This window comes from Blastocystis hominis (genome assembly GCF_000151665.1).
Source record: "Blastocystis hominis, Singapore isolate B (sub-type 7) whole genome shotgun sequence assembly, scaffold_11".
Classification (NCBI taxonomy): Eukaryota; class Bigyra; order Opalinata; family Blastocystidae; genus Blastocystis; species Blastocystis hominis.
The window spans coordinates 192228-205320 of record NW_013171818.1 but is presented as its reverse complement, the minus strand read 5'-3'; the positions used below and the strand labels follow the sequence as shown (position 1 = coordinate 205320).

Genomic DNA, 13093 nt, shown 5'->3' with positions numbered 1-13093 from the left:
ATGTAGAAATTTTGTTTCTTCTCTCCAAACGAAATAGTCTTAGGAATGGAAGTGGAACAAAGTGGAAAGCTGTGCGATTGAATCTCCTCTAGAAAAATCAAACGTTATCGTAATCGAAATCGGCACTTATGAGTCTCGTTTCGGTTTTGCTGGAGATGAGCAAACACAAGTTGTTTGGTAGTGGATTGCGTTAGTCTCTAGGTAAACCTTCCATCCAACATTGTAACATATACAAAAGGAAGACCCAAGTCTTCCTCGTCCGACATTCAAACAACGACAATCGCAGGAGAGTCAAGACCTTGGAGGTATTTGAATGTGCTATTTACAAGTGTTAGATATCAAGATTCCATCGTCTCTCCTCTCGTTCGCGATCTAACAAGTATTTCTAAACGTATTCTCTCTATCGACTAGTTTGCAACTGGGGAGGCGTCGAACAGCTCGTGACCCTTGCACTCCAAGATTGGCTCTGTGTGAACCCCGACGAAAACCCCGTTCTCCTCATCGAGCCTCCCATCGTCAAGCTCTCCCGTCGTCAAAAGTGCCCTTTCCTCCCTCCCCTCCCTCTCTAGATTCAGCGAACTTTTCTTTGAGAAATTCCAAATTCCCTCCCTTTTAATGTTCAAAGACGCAGCCCTCACCTGCTTCTCCCGCGGTCGCACCGTCGCCATGGTCGTCGATATTGGAGAGCATTTCACGCGTTGCTGCGGCGTTATCGATGGTTTTGTCGATCGTGAAAATGTCGTGATGCAGCGATTTGGTGCGCACCGAATTCGATCCCTCGCCCTCCAAAAGTGCATTATCCCCGCGATTCACGGTCACGAAATGAAACTCCCGGGATGTGTGCGATTTTGTGTTTTGGGGTTCAGCGTAGCCGCCGCTGTCGGAGGATGGAAAAGTTTGTTTGTTCGATTCGATTGCACGCGATGTGTGCGAAAAAATGTGCCTATTTTTGGAATTCCTATAATCGAGGTGTTTTGTGTCGGAAAATCCTTATCAATCTGCGCTGGACGTCGCTTCGGTTCCTTCGGTTTCTTCTGGTTCCACGGTTTCCACGAAATCATCAAAAGCGACCTCATTTACGCTTCCTGATGGCCATTCTGTCCATTTTCCATGCTCCTTTTCACATAGATCTCGATAGGCAGCGATCTAAACACAATTCCAGAGCTTTTATTCACTCCAACGCCTCTAGGCGATCCATCATTGAAATCTCTCCAACTGTTCGTAGCGGATCAGTAAGCGTTCTAGCGGGCTATTAGACAGGTTAACACGATGTAGCGGCGACACAACACGCGATCTAGGCAATTCTGTGTTGCTGTGTGGCGGCGTTGCAGGAATGAAAGGACTGGCGACGCGATTAAATCGAGAGTTGGAGGTGATGTCAAACGGAGTCGATTTTATTATGTGGCTTGGGACGTAGGCTGCACGGTTGGCTCCCTTGCCCGAAAACGAGAACCGATCAAGCGCTTTTTTGGGAGGTAGTTTACTAGCTTCGTTAAGTTCCTTTTCGGGTTTTTAAACGAATTTTATAATGTGAGGCGTAGAATTTACAGTATCAAAAGCGGAGTATGAGGAAGTTGGATTGGATGCAGTTGACAAAAAATGCCCTTATTTCTGTTTGTTGGATGAAACGCCCTCGTTGTCATCATGAGATTTACGACGTCGTCGTGCACTACTTTGTCAAAAAATATATTCATTTCTCTAAATTTTGAATAATGGCAAAGGAAAACTCGCCTATTTCGAATTGTTATCTTTGGGGAGTTTGCTAATCTTGTAGTCTACTTGATCCTTTACAATACTGCCTGCATGCTGGGATGGTTCTACCTCTGGGTTCTTCAGTATCAGTTCTATACCACGGGGTTTGCTTTTGACAAACACGTCATCACTAGATCGGGCGATTTCTGGGGTTTAATTGGAACTCCTTTGAAGTGGGTGCAAACTGCTGCCGTTTTAGAAATTGTTCACTCCATGCTGGGTTTGGTCCGTTCTCCTGTCATGACGACCGCTCTCCAAGGTATATTTTTATATTCTCCCCTTTTCTAATTTACAGTTTTCTCCCGTGTCATGCTTGTCTGGGGATATGCTAATCTCTGCCCTGCTGCGCAGCAAGCGTGGTCGATTCGCCTCATGGTCCTCAGGTACCTCCATAATCCTTATATAAATCACAACCAGCTGGTCTCTCGTGGAGGTGCCTCGCTACATGTTCTACCTTTTCAAGCTTCTGGGTCTGCAGATGCCGACCTGGCTTTTGTTCCTCCGCTACAATCTGTTCTATGTGTTGTACCCGACCGGAATCACGGGCGAAATGCTGACCATGTGGAAGTCGCTTCCTTTCTTGAAGCAAACGGAAGTTTGGTCTATTCGTCTGCCCAATACGTGGAACTTCGCGTTCAGCTATTACGTTTATACGATTATTCTGTTGCTGATTTATGTGCCTTGTAAGAATTTTTGGGGAAAGGAAGTGATGAATAGTGGGACCGTTCATGATTAAGAATATGATTCGACAGCGCCAAAAGAATGTAGGAGAGAGGGAAAGGAGAGTGTGATGTGTAGTGGGTGGAGGCGAGAAAGCAGAAGAGTGAATAAGCGGTTGTTTGTAAATTGTCTTTTTGCTTGTTTGTTGCTACATGAGATATTTGTTGTTACCAATATTTCGTCTAGTAGTAGGATAGGATGATTTATACTGGAGCATAATGTACTATATAATAATAAAGGAATAATAATATAAAACACAACTCCTCAGCAAAATTAACTTTGGAAGATGAACGCTCCTGATCCGTCGCTTGCTGTCCATCTTGACGTGGGCATGAAGAAGTAGAGACCATTGTGCAATCAATTATTGCGTGTAGAATCACCCAGATCGTCGAAACCAAAATGAATAATTCCTGCAAATATATTATCGAAGTTGAAGATCACACGTTGGGAAATATTATGCGAATGTACGATGGTTGTGTGTTTTCGTGAATACGTAGGGATATGATCGAAGACCCGAATGTAAAGTTTGTGGGATACCGCGTTCCTCATCCGTTGAGCACTTGCATCGAGATGAGAGTCGTTTTCGTGAAATTCGTTTCCCTTGTAGGTTCAAACAACAGGACCGAAATATCCGCCTGCAAAAGCCATGACTGAGAGTTGCAACCGCCTAATTCAACTGTGCCATGATCTGAGTAATGATATCGCAGTACGTTTCGAATTCGCTCCGTATAATCGTAGAACTACGAGCAGAAGAGCCAGAAAGAGACCGAAGACCATGTATTTTTCCCTGTTTGTTCGAGTCTCTCACAAACACAACAAACTAGCAAAGGCAACATTCGTTTCGGCACGCGATTCGTGTTCAAATGCGACATTTCCGCTTCTCGTTCCACCACTTCCTCACTTCTCCGCATCACCACACACAGCCACATGATGAGCACCACGAGACACACCACACTCAGCAACGCGAGTCCCAGCATCCACTCCTCTCGATTATTCACTAAACAGAACGTCAGTGTCAGCTTCTGCGCTCCCCCTGCGTTCCGGACCTCCACTTCCACCTCCACGACGCTTCGACTCTCTCGATACTCGCCTTCGAACACGCCGCTCTCGTTATGGAAGACGAGTCCCGCGGGAATGTCGCTGGCGGTGAAGAGGAGCTCGACGCCGAGCACGGAGGGCGCGAGCGAGACATGGCGATGGCGCGGGATGTAGAAGAGCGAGGCAGCGTAGCGGAAGCTGGCGGGCGCTTTGGGCATGCAGAGGTCGAGGGACTCGGTCCAGGCGCCCGCGTCGCAGAAGCGGAGCAGACGGCCCTCGTAGAGCGAGGGACAGCCGAAGTCCTTCCAGTGCCCGCTGGGCGTGCGAGAAGAGGATTGGGATTGGGATTGAGAATCCATCGAATTGAAGGATGATGATTTGATGGATGATTTGATGGATGATTTGGATTGTGGAGTCGTTGAAGGCTCTCTGGACCTCATCGAATTGGCTGCTGCTGCTGCTGCTGCTGGCTTCATGGATGGTTGGGACGGTCGATTCATCGCCCGCTTTCCATCCTCCTTCCCCTCGCTTTCCCCTTTTTCTTCCACCATTTCCACCATTTCCACCATTTCCACCATTTCCACACTTCTCTCCTCAGGATCCTCGCAAAACCCGTCCAGCCGCACGGCCTGGGCTTCCAGCTCGGCCACCTCCACGCTCTGCTTGAAGTCCGTCTGCTCCAGCCGGATCCGCAGCATCGAGAACACGCCATCGTTATAGAAATCGAAGCACTGCCGCTGTCCGAACGCCACCTTCTCGAACGCCACCTCCTTCGTCATCAGCAGCTCCCTCCACTCCACCGTTTCCCCGTTTCCACGATTTCCTCCCAGCACGGTCATCCAGTGAGGGTCCGCTCCCGCGTGATTGCTCGCAAACACGCACACCCTCGACACGTACTCGTACCGCTTTTCCTCCCAATCGATCTCGACCGTCACCGCCGCTTCTTCAAACCCCGCATAATCGTAGTACTCTCCGTCTACCGCCAGCGCCGCATCGTGTCCCGCCATCGCCGCCGCGCTCGCTCGCACCACGCCTCCCAGCGGTCTGAACGACTCGTCCCGCAGCAGCGTCGCCCACAGATCGAACACAGAACCGCGGGGAACCGACTCATGCACCTCCACCGCCAGAACCGCGGGGTCGGTCGAGAGCCCCACGAACTGCAGCGGGAGAACCGCGGAAACCGTCTCCGGCTGCGCGAACTCCCGCAGCGGGAGCGTGTCTTTGGAGAGGTTCCCCGCGGGGAGGCGGTGGCGCAGGAGCTCCCGACCGGCGAGATAGAGCGCGAATCCCCCGCGGACGACGATCTGGACCTCGATGGCGACGTAGGGCAGGAGGTCGAGAGCGTGGGATCCCACGTCGAGGAGGGTCTTGTAGTACTGCGTGCGCGCGGTCGGGGAGGCGGGGAAGGCGCCGGGGCGAGCGGCGGGCCAGGGCTCGTGGAGAGGGTCGAGGACGCGGAACCAGGCGGGCGGAGGCTCGGCGGAGGCGTCGAAGGAGAAGTGCCAGAGCGATCCGCGGGGGAGGAGAAGCCCAGCGTGGAAAGGAATGCGCGGAGAGGAGAAGCCTGGGTTGAAGAAGCCGTGCGCCAGGGACACGCCGTCGGTAGCGAGCGTGAAGGTGGTGGAGAGGAAGCCGGCGTTGCTGGCGTCGGCGAATTGGAGGAGGTAGTCCCCGCGGGGGAGGCAGAAGGCGCGGGAGAAGGAGGGACTGGCGGTGGTGGAGGAGACGAGCGTCTCGGAAAGGAGCTGGGCGTCCGCGGACCAGAGCGAGAAGGAGAGAAAGGCCTGCACGTTCTCGATGTGCTCTAGCGAGACGGTCACGAGGGACGACGGCGCCGCGCAGACAGACGGCACCAGCGTGATCGCTGTGGTCCAGCGAGTGGAGTCGGCGTCCGCCTGCACAACCACGCGGAACGGACGCACCGAAGCCACCGAGGAGGCCAAAGAAGAGGCCAAAGAAGAGGTCAAAGAAGAATCCTTAGAAGAATCCTTAGAAGAATCCTTAGAAGAATCCTTAGAAGAATCCACAGAAGAATCCACAGAAGAATCCCCAGAGGAAGAGAGGGGCAGCTGGGAAGTGCCGAAGAACCGGCCGTTCCCCGAGTCCAGGAAAATCCCCGCGGGTAATGGGGAGCTGGTGAGAAAGGACGTGTAGAACCCGCCGGGCGTGTCGATGCGCGGGAAGTCGACGCCCAAAACGAACTCGACGGTGTCCCGCGGGTAGGCGAAGGGCGGCCGCTCCACGCGGTCGAAGGCCAGAGTCCGCACCTGGAGCTCGGCAATGCTCACCTCGGTCTGCCAGGCATTGCCGAAAAAGAGGAACTCGATGGCGATCAGCACGCGGCTCTGCATCGCGCGGTCGGTCACCGGGAAGCAGCGCTTCTCGCCGCGGTGCGCGAACCACACGGCGCTCTGCGTCTGCAGCGCGCGCCAGGCGAGATCGGCGCTCTGCACGCGGACTTTCCACCCCGTAGGCGCGGTCTCCAGCTCGCTAGGCGACGCGGTGAGGCAGTAAGCACTGATACCCATAGCCAGAGAGGACTGGAAGCTGGCCTTGAGCACGGCGAAGCCGTTCTCCAGTTTCCCTTTCCAGAGCGTGGAGGGGTCGCCGTCGATCGCGAGAAGCGGGTAGAAGTCGGGGAGCGACGAGGACGCGCTCATCGAGACCAGCTCTCCGCCCACCCAGAGCGGCTCGCGGCTGAGCACGGCGCGGAGCAGTACACTCTGCACGGCGCTGGGCTGCGTCCAGCCTCGCACTAGCCGGAGGGCGAGAAGATTGCGACCGTCGCGCAGACGGTCGGCGGAGATCCGGACGGTGACGACGCTCTGCGGACTGCAGACGCGGTCGAAGAGGTACGCGCCGTTCAGCGCGGCCCAGACCGTGCCGGTGTGCGCTAGCAGCAGGTCGACGGCCTCGAGCTCGCGCTTGGCGACGTCGAACCAGCCGCGGAGATGGAAGGTCCCTGCGTACTCGAGGCTTTCCATGGAGACTCTGTGCCACCGCCAGTCCTCCTCGAAGTCCTCCTCGAACCAGCTGCAGTCCACCTTGCTGTCTCCGTTCAGACTCCACTCGCTCGTCCGCGACAGCAGCGGACTCGATGCGAACCGGAACGTCGCGCACTCGTCCACGCCGAACGCAGACGCCTCGCTCGACCACTCCGTCGCGCACACGTCGAACCCAAGCTGCGCCAGCGTGCTCCACGCGCGCGTCGACGTGCGGAACGCCTCATGTGAACGCACCGTCAAGCGGCCTGTCCGCGAAGCCGCGCCATCCGCGCGGAGACGACGCTGAATCGCGAACTGCCGACCCGGCGGAAGGCAGAAAAACCGCGAAACCTGGAGCGTCGAGGGACCGCAGTCCACGCCTCTGCCCTCTCCAATGACGATTTCTTCTTCGTTGATGGCGGTTTCATTGGTGGTTGGGAGGAGGACGAGTTTCCACTGTTCGGTTCCACTGTTCAGATGGCTGATCTGCGCGATCTCGAGCAGCATCGAGTCCGTCGGGCAGCGTTCGAACGTGATCGTCAGGTTCACGCGCGCGACTTCCCGCGTGATTCGGTCGCGCGCTTCGATGCGATACACCGCGCTCGACGGCTCGGAGACCACGCCTTCGATCTCTCCTGTGACGCGGTCGAGGGAGATTCCCGCGGGGAGGCCGGGTTCGACGGCGAAGTCCTGGAATCCTGGGGAGATGGGCGCGATATCGACGGTGTCGTAGAAGCAGAGGAAGGAATAGGAAGACTTGGAGTAGCGAAGAATGGGCTGAGGAGGAGAAGAAGAAGCGAAGAATTGGATCTCGGCGAGCCAGATTTCGTGGGATGCGCCGACTAGGAATGAGAGATGGGGAGAAAGAGGGACGGAAGTCGAGGCGGTAGCGCTGATAGGAGGAGGCGTGCGTGTTCATGGCGAATCGGAGAGTGTGGGTGCCGCCCTGCCACAGAGCGTCGCTCCGCTCGTCCAAGAGATCGCAGAGCCAGCCGTCATTCGAAGAAGACGACGAGGAAGTGAGGGGTGATGCATTGGATGAATGGTTCGATGAGGAATGGATGGATGAGTCTCTCAGAGAATTGCTGGAGGAAGAGTTTGATGGGTCATTCAATGGATTGCTGGATGAATTGCTAATTGAAGAGTTCGATGAATTGCTCGATGAATGATCCAATGAAGAGTTCGATGAATTGTTGGCTGAATGATTCATTGAAGAGTTCGATGAATTGCCTGATGGGTCAATGAATGGCGACTTCGCTGATTCACTCCGCAGCTTTCCGGCTGAATGATTCAAAGAAACCTTCGCCACGTCCTTCAACGAACTGCCAGAAGAACCATTCAACGCCTTCCTCCCTGCTTCCTTCCTTGTCTTCCTTCGCACACCATCCACCCCCTTCTTCTCTCCCTCCGCCTCCCTCACGCATCCTCGCACCTGCCACCGCACCGGATCGAACTCCTTCTGCCTCCCCGACGTGATCGCGTACCCGTTCACGTACTCGAATCTACGCCTCATCGCCTCGCTCCGCATCCTCTACCGATTCGCCTCGAACGTCACCACGAACTCCGTCGTGTCGCCGATCGACTTCCAGAACGACACGCGACTCCCGTCCCACGCCTTCTCCAACGGATTGCTGTAATAATCGCGGTTATGCAGACTCGACACCACGGACTCACCAAGACGGTTCGAGGTCTCGGGAATCGCCACCAGCGTCAGATCGAAGTGGTCGGCGATTGGCTGCGTCACGGCGGAATCTGATTGGACGGCGAGGGTGATCGTGGATTGCAGCCAATGGATGGGGATGGAGTACTGAAAACAACGATTGGGCGATTGGAATTGCGTTGAATTATCGTAGTTTCCTGTAGAAGAAGAAGAAGAAGAATCGGTATTGTTAGAAGAGACATGATCATCATCATGCGATCTCGTGTTGGACAGCGTGGTATTCAGACGCTCGAAGATCGCTCTCCCGTTAAGAAAGAGCGAAGAAACGTCGCGCGAGGCGACACAAAACATAGCAGAGCCAGAAGTTTGAAAGGATGAAGTATTCACTGTGACCGAAAAGCGGTAATAGCGAGACCCAGAGTACAGGGGGAACTCGGTTTGCTTGACTAGCCAGGCACGATCGTCGAAGTCTGGCTGTGTCCAGTCCGATGAAACGGGACCATCAGAAAACTTCCAGCTTTGATTCGGGAGAATAAGGATATGTGCTGCACATAAAAAATAAAAAGCAACAAAACTTACGAAAAAAATAAAAAACTTGGTTCCCCCCAAAATCGCAAGTTCCTCGCAACAGCTCTATCCTCTGCAATGTACTTATCACGAAGTAAGAACCCTCTTCCCAGCTACTTCGAAGACTAATTCGTTATCCACGCTAACACAGAATCTACCTATCACTCACAACAACGTGATAAGGTTTTGGACTCAGGCAAAGTGTTGTAACATAGTATGTATTATCTTTCCCGTATCCGTTTATAGTGAAAACAGTTTCTGCAGACTCCACTTCAAGAATTGTCAGCACCTGGGACGCTGGATTCGATTTAAATAAAATAAATAGATTGTAAGGATTCTCTCTAGGACTGCAACACAAAACAACTCCTGCAATTCAATCTCAATTCAAAAAACTCACCTAGAAAGAGAAGAAATGTGCGCACCCATTTATTCATTCACTATGATACAAAAAACAAGAAAATATGTAGCAAGAATACGCATTGTTCAAGACAAAACACATCGAGGAGTTTCAGTTTTGAAAGTCGTTGTGTAAACATCAAATAAACGCACTTTCTCAGCTTCCCAGATAGCGCATCATACACAGACAAAACGAGAGAATGAGTGAAACAAACAAAAGGTGTGAGAAGTTACTAATCTATGAGCTTTCGCAGTAAGCATGGCTTCCTTGATAAAAAACTTAAACCTGAGCTTCATAAGATTGTATGCTATCATTGCACACAGGACTCAAGTCAATAACTCGACTTTTAGAGGGATAAGCGCTTTCGACTGGCTGATAGGAGGATTGGGCCTGTGCATAAGATCCTTTGCACATCCTGTCAGAGGTAAGGATCTTAAGCGGGCTGTGTAATAACTTAGCTACGTAAATTTCACTTCCAAATGAACCAGCTTCAAACTGCTTCACTGGGATCCATACAGAGTAAGGGACAGGAAAAGCTCTGTCAGATACACTAGTATGTTCACTACTAAAGGACTGGGACACAATCTGCACTTGATACGACGACCCACTGGGCGATAGGCATGGTTTCTGAGTGGGTGATGGTGATGGTGATATGGAAGAGGGAATATTAGTAGTGTTCCTTTGTGTTTCACTACCCCTTCCTGAATTCAAAAGAAGACTTTCTTGGAGCCTCCTCTTCTTATCTACGCCCTTACAGCCTCAAACGAACACATTACCATAATAACGTTTCATTTGGTTTTCGCGACATGTACTGCAAATAATACATATCCCCATGTTATTTTTGCTAATAAAGTTACGAATGGGCTTGGTCCGATGACACTGTCGACAGACCTTAGCATTGGTGCTCGAGAGCATCGTAGAGTTAATCGGATAAATTCTCATAATTTGGGTCAACTAATTGCATAAAAAAATGAAGATTACAAATACCTCAAATATTTTCCACACTTCGTTCTTTTTGATTGGTGGTTCCCGTTGAAAGATCCAGTAGAGCGAAAAATCTTGCCTTTTAAGATAGAGAACACATTATTAAAGGTTGAGAGGGACTTCCAAATGGTGCTACGGGTAGAGAAAATTCAAAGACACTATTCTACGGCGGGTGGCCTTTCTTCCAGTAAATTCTATTTTTATTTCAATGAAAAAAACAACCCATAACCCAGAAACTAACTACGTAACCTTGCTCACGCTTTAACACTCCGACTTCATTCCCTCCTAATCGTCCAAATCAAAATCAAAATCATCAGACGCACACCCTCAAACCGCCTTCATCAACGACGACTCGTTTGCAGAACTTCCCAATTGGGAGGTGTTATGTGTGTCTGTACCGTCTGTCAAACCGAAAGAATCTGACTGGCTTTCGCCAACCACCACGATCGCAGAGCTCGTGCTGCTCAAAGCCTTATTTGTGTCGTCATTACTCATCTGCTCCGCTCCATCCGATTCTTTTTCTACTTGTTTTCTTTCGATTTCTTCACACTTTTCAATCAATTCGCTCTTGGAAGACTGCCAGGTTTCGTAGGGAATCTCATTCGACAGAATCTATCGATAAGGAGAAGGGTACGAAACTAAAAACATATTGAGCATGAGAAGGTTTCAATTGGTTGATTTCTTCTGAGGGGTAGTTCAGGTTGGCCAGCTCTTGCTTCATGCTGTTTGTAATCTATTCATGAACAGAATGCACTTCACACACCATAAAGGCAACCCGAGCAGCATCCATCACTCTTTCTCCGTTTACAAGCCGATCCCATGCATTTTGAATCTTATACTTTGACTTTGCGTAGGTAGATAGGGTCATAACATAGAAACGACTGTTTTGGCGAAGGCAACTGGAATATTGATTGAATGCCGACTAGGATCGATGGAGACCAGAGTAGCCTACACGAAACACAGAACACTCTGCAGAAGAAAACGAATGCCACAATTCACGGTCAAAAGTCGTTCGTTTCCATACAGCCACCTGTCCTTTCGCTAGTAGTTTCACCAGTTTAGCAGTGCAACGAAACATGGCAAGAAGAAAGAGAAACTATAAAGAAAACAAGCTAACGCAATTGCACAGAAACGCGCAGCGCTCCGTTTGTGAACAAACAAGCAAAAAGTAAAAGAACATTCAGGGCTCCTCGACCTTCGGACCTTCCCAGATTCTGTACTCTACACAATGACACAATTCGAGAATGCTCCACGATAATAATCCTCAATCAGCGAGAGTTCATCGTTGGCTTGTTCCACCAACTCCTCCACTTGACCACAGCCAATAATTCGCTCGATTGTCTTGATCTGGAAATGATTTTAAAAACTCAAAAAGAAAATACATCTTCATTTTGTTCAACTACGTTCTTTCTATATTTGGTAAACGCCTCCACATTCTTTCTATATTCGGTGTTCGCAGGGATCTTCTAAAAATTAGCTGCGCATTCCAAACGCCTTCCCACCTTCACATTTTCCAGTGTTTTATCATACAGTTCAATCAGCACCGATCGGGCATTGGGAATCACGGGAACTCCGACGAGTCCGGTCGTTCGCTTCAGTGTAGTACAAAGAACCCTCGAGACAAACATTCTAAAAGACATTAGATTACAAACTCGATGACCAAATCAAAAATACCTTACCCTCCAAAAATAGCAGAATAGTTAAGGAGAAAATCGATAGAAAATGAATGGCAAAAATACGATCTATTTTTGAATTAGGAATAAACATGAGTAGTTTTTGCTTATTAGTATCAACAAACGATTAAGAAGGGTATGATTGGGTAATAGGATTCGGATACGACACTAAGGATCGTACTAACAACCAAAATAACTGCAATACAATGTTATGAATTTTGTCGATTCTATTTGTGAACATTACAAGAGAGTAGATTCCATCACATAATCTTCTACCAATGAGTAGTAAACAGATTGGAGAGGTGCAAGATCAGCTATATAAAGAGATGTACGAGAAATTCGTACAGCTGATAGCCGAATTAACGAACTTGGTTGATGAGTCTCAAAGAAAGATAGTTGAATATAAATCGAATCTAGAAACGAGCGTCATTCCACAATCAGTAGAGATTCGTCTGGATAATACCGTTTAGTTAGTTGACGAGTTTCTTGAACAGCGGCGTGTGCTAATCAACGGCATTGTGAAGAAGGTGGAAGAAGCGAATTGCTTTTTCCCGATCATTGATTTTGTCGATGTGTGTCTCCCTGTGTTTCTTGTGATTTCAATAGAAAGCCTTGGACGAGGTGGAGTCTTCTCTGAACCGTTTTGAAGAGCAATGCACAACAGTATTCAATACATGTCAAGATCGTCGTCCCAAGAAGGGTTTTTCGCTCTTCGTACATCTCTCTTGCCTTTTTTCACTCCCAGAATAAGAAGGAGCAGTCGGGCACGGACGTTCCTCCCCCGATCTGGGTGCATCCGGACTACATCTTCAACGCGGACGCGATGATCACGCAAATGAAGCAAATCCGCGACATCAGCGAGGCCGGTATGCATTCCCGCCTCCACGACGCTTCGCCTGTTTGTTCGAACAAACAAATCGCGCAACAAACAACCCCTTCTTTCTTTCTTTCTTTCTTTCTTCTTTCTCGCCGCCTTCTACCCTTCCAACTCCGACATCGATCGCGATTGCGACTGTTCGTCCTCCGCCTCGCCTCCCTGCCCTTCTCTCTGCCCTTCTCTCTGCATCTCCAGCACTCTGCGCAGCGTGCAAATGATCCCCGGGCCGCTCATCCCTTCCTCCACCCACAGGAGGAACTTGGCTTGCTGCAGCGGCGTGAGCACGCTGAGAATGCCCTTCATCTGCTCGTGCATCGATTCGATGTTGTCTTTCATCTTCTTCTGCACGCTGTCCACGATGTCCAGGATCGACGAGATGTTCTCCTGCTGACGCAGCAGACCCCCGCGACTCCCCACAATCCGCTTCTTCTGCTCGTCTGA

The 13093-nt window shown here is 50.5% G+C and overlaps 7 protein-coding genes; 5 read left to right on the top strand and 2 right to left on the bottom strand.

Annotated features, from left to right (window-relative positions):
* Positions 1 to 92, top strand: part of GSBLH_T00001454001 (C2 calcium-dependent membrane targeting) — a gene marked incomplete at both ends in the record, with an annotated part of 5766 nt that extends 5674 nt beyond the window's left edge. Inside the window, one exon of the mRNA XM_013039863.1 lies at positions 1 to 92. This exon is cut by the window's left edge and continues 388 nt beyond it. Coding sequence (XP_012895317.1) covers positions 1 to 92 — 92 coding nt within the window.
* A 36-nt stretch (positions 93 to 128) lies between these two features.
* Positions 129 to 1089, top strand: GSBLH_T00006274001 (uncharacterized protein; the record flags this gene model as incomplete). The annotated part of the gene is made up of 5 exons (XM_013039862.1): positions 129 to 143; positions 202 to 379; positions 412 to 538; positions 570 to 838; positions 872 to 1089. 5 exons carry the CDS (start codon positions 129 to 131, stop codon positions 1087 to 1089), a joined length of 807 nt encoding a protein of 268 aa, XP_012895316.1.
* A 685-nt stretch (positions 1090 to 1774) lies between these two features.
* On the top strand, positions 1775 to 2608 carry GSBLH_T00001453001 (uncharacterized protein). XM_013039861.1 has 5 exons: positions 1775 to 1856; positions 1887 to 2011; positions 2048 to 2135; positions 2170 to 2435; positions 2470 to 2608. The coding sequence occupies exons 1-5, from the start codon at positions 1804 to 1806 to the stop codon at positions 2541 to 2543; spliced, it is 606 nt and encodes a 201-aa protein (XP_012895315.1). The 5' UTR covers positions 1775 to 1803; the 3' UTR covers positions 2544 to 2608.
* Positions 2609 to 2758: 150 nt separating this feature from the next.
* On the top strand, positions 2759 to 3126 carry GSBLH_T00006273001 (uncharacterized protein; the record flags this gene model as incomplete). Its single annotated transcript, XM_013039860.1, has 3 exons — positions 2759 to 2811; positions 2847 to 2936; positions 2970 to 3126. 3 exons carry the CDS (start codon positions 2759 to 2761, stop codon positions 3124 to 3126), a joined length of 300 nt encoding a protein of 99 aa, XP_012895314.1.
* An 86-nt stretch (positions 3127 to 3212) lies between these two features.
* Positions 3213 to 5861, bottom strand: GSBLH_T00001452001 (uncharacterized protein; the record flags this gene model as incomplete). Its single annotated transcript, XM_013039859.1, has 1 exon — positions 3213 to 5861. The coding sequence occupies one exon, from the start codon at positions 5859 to 5861 to the stop codon at positions 3213 to 3215; it is 2649 nt and encodes an 882-aa protein (XP_012895313.1).
* Positions 5862 to 11266: 5405 nt separating this feature from the next.
* Positions 11267 to 11730, bottom strand: GSBLH_T00001450001 (subunit NDUFA5; the record flags this gene model as incomplete). XM_013039858.1 has 4 exons in its annotated part: positions 11267 to 11323; positions 11356 to 11449; positions 11485 to 11568; positions 11605 to 11730. 4 exons carry the CDS (start codon positions 11728 to 11730, stop codon positions 11283 to 11285), a joined length of 345 nt encoding a protein of 114 aa, XP_012895312.1. The 3' UTR covers positions 11267 to 11282.
* Positions 11731 to 12053: 323 nt separating this feature from the next.
* On the top strand, positions 12054 to 13093 carry GSBLH_T00001449001 (uncharacterized protein; the record flags this gene model as incomplete). The annotated part of the gene is made up of 4 exons (XM_013039857.1): positions 12054 to 12215; positions 12246 to 12347; positions 12382 to 12489; positions 12521 to 13093. 4 exons carry the CDS (start codon positions 12054 to 12056, stop codon positions 13091 to 13093), a joined length of 945 nt encoding a protein of 314 aa, XP_012895311.1.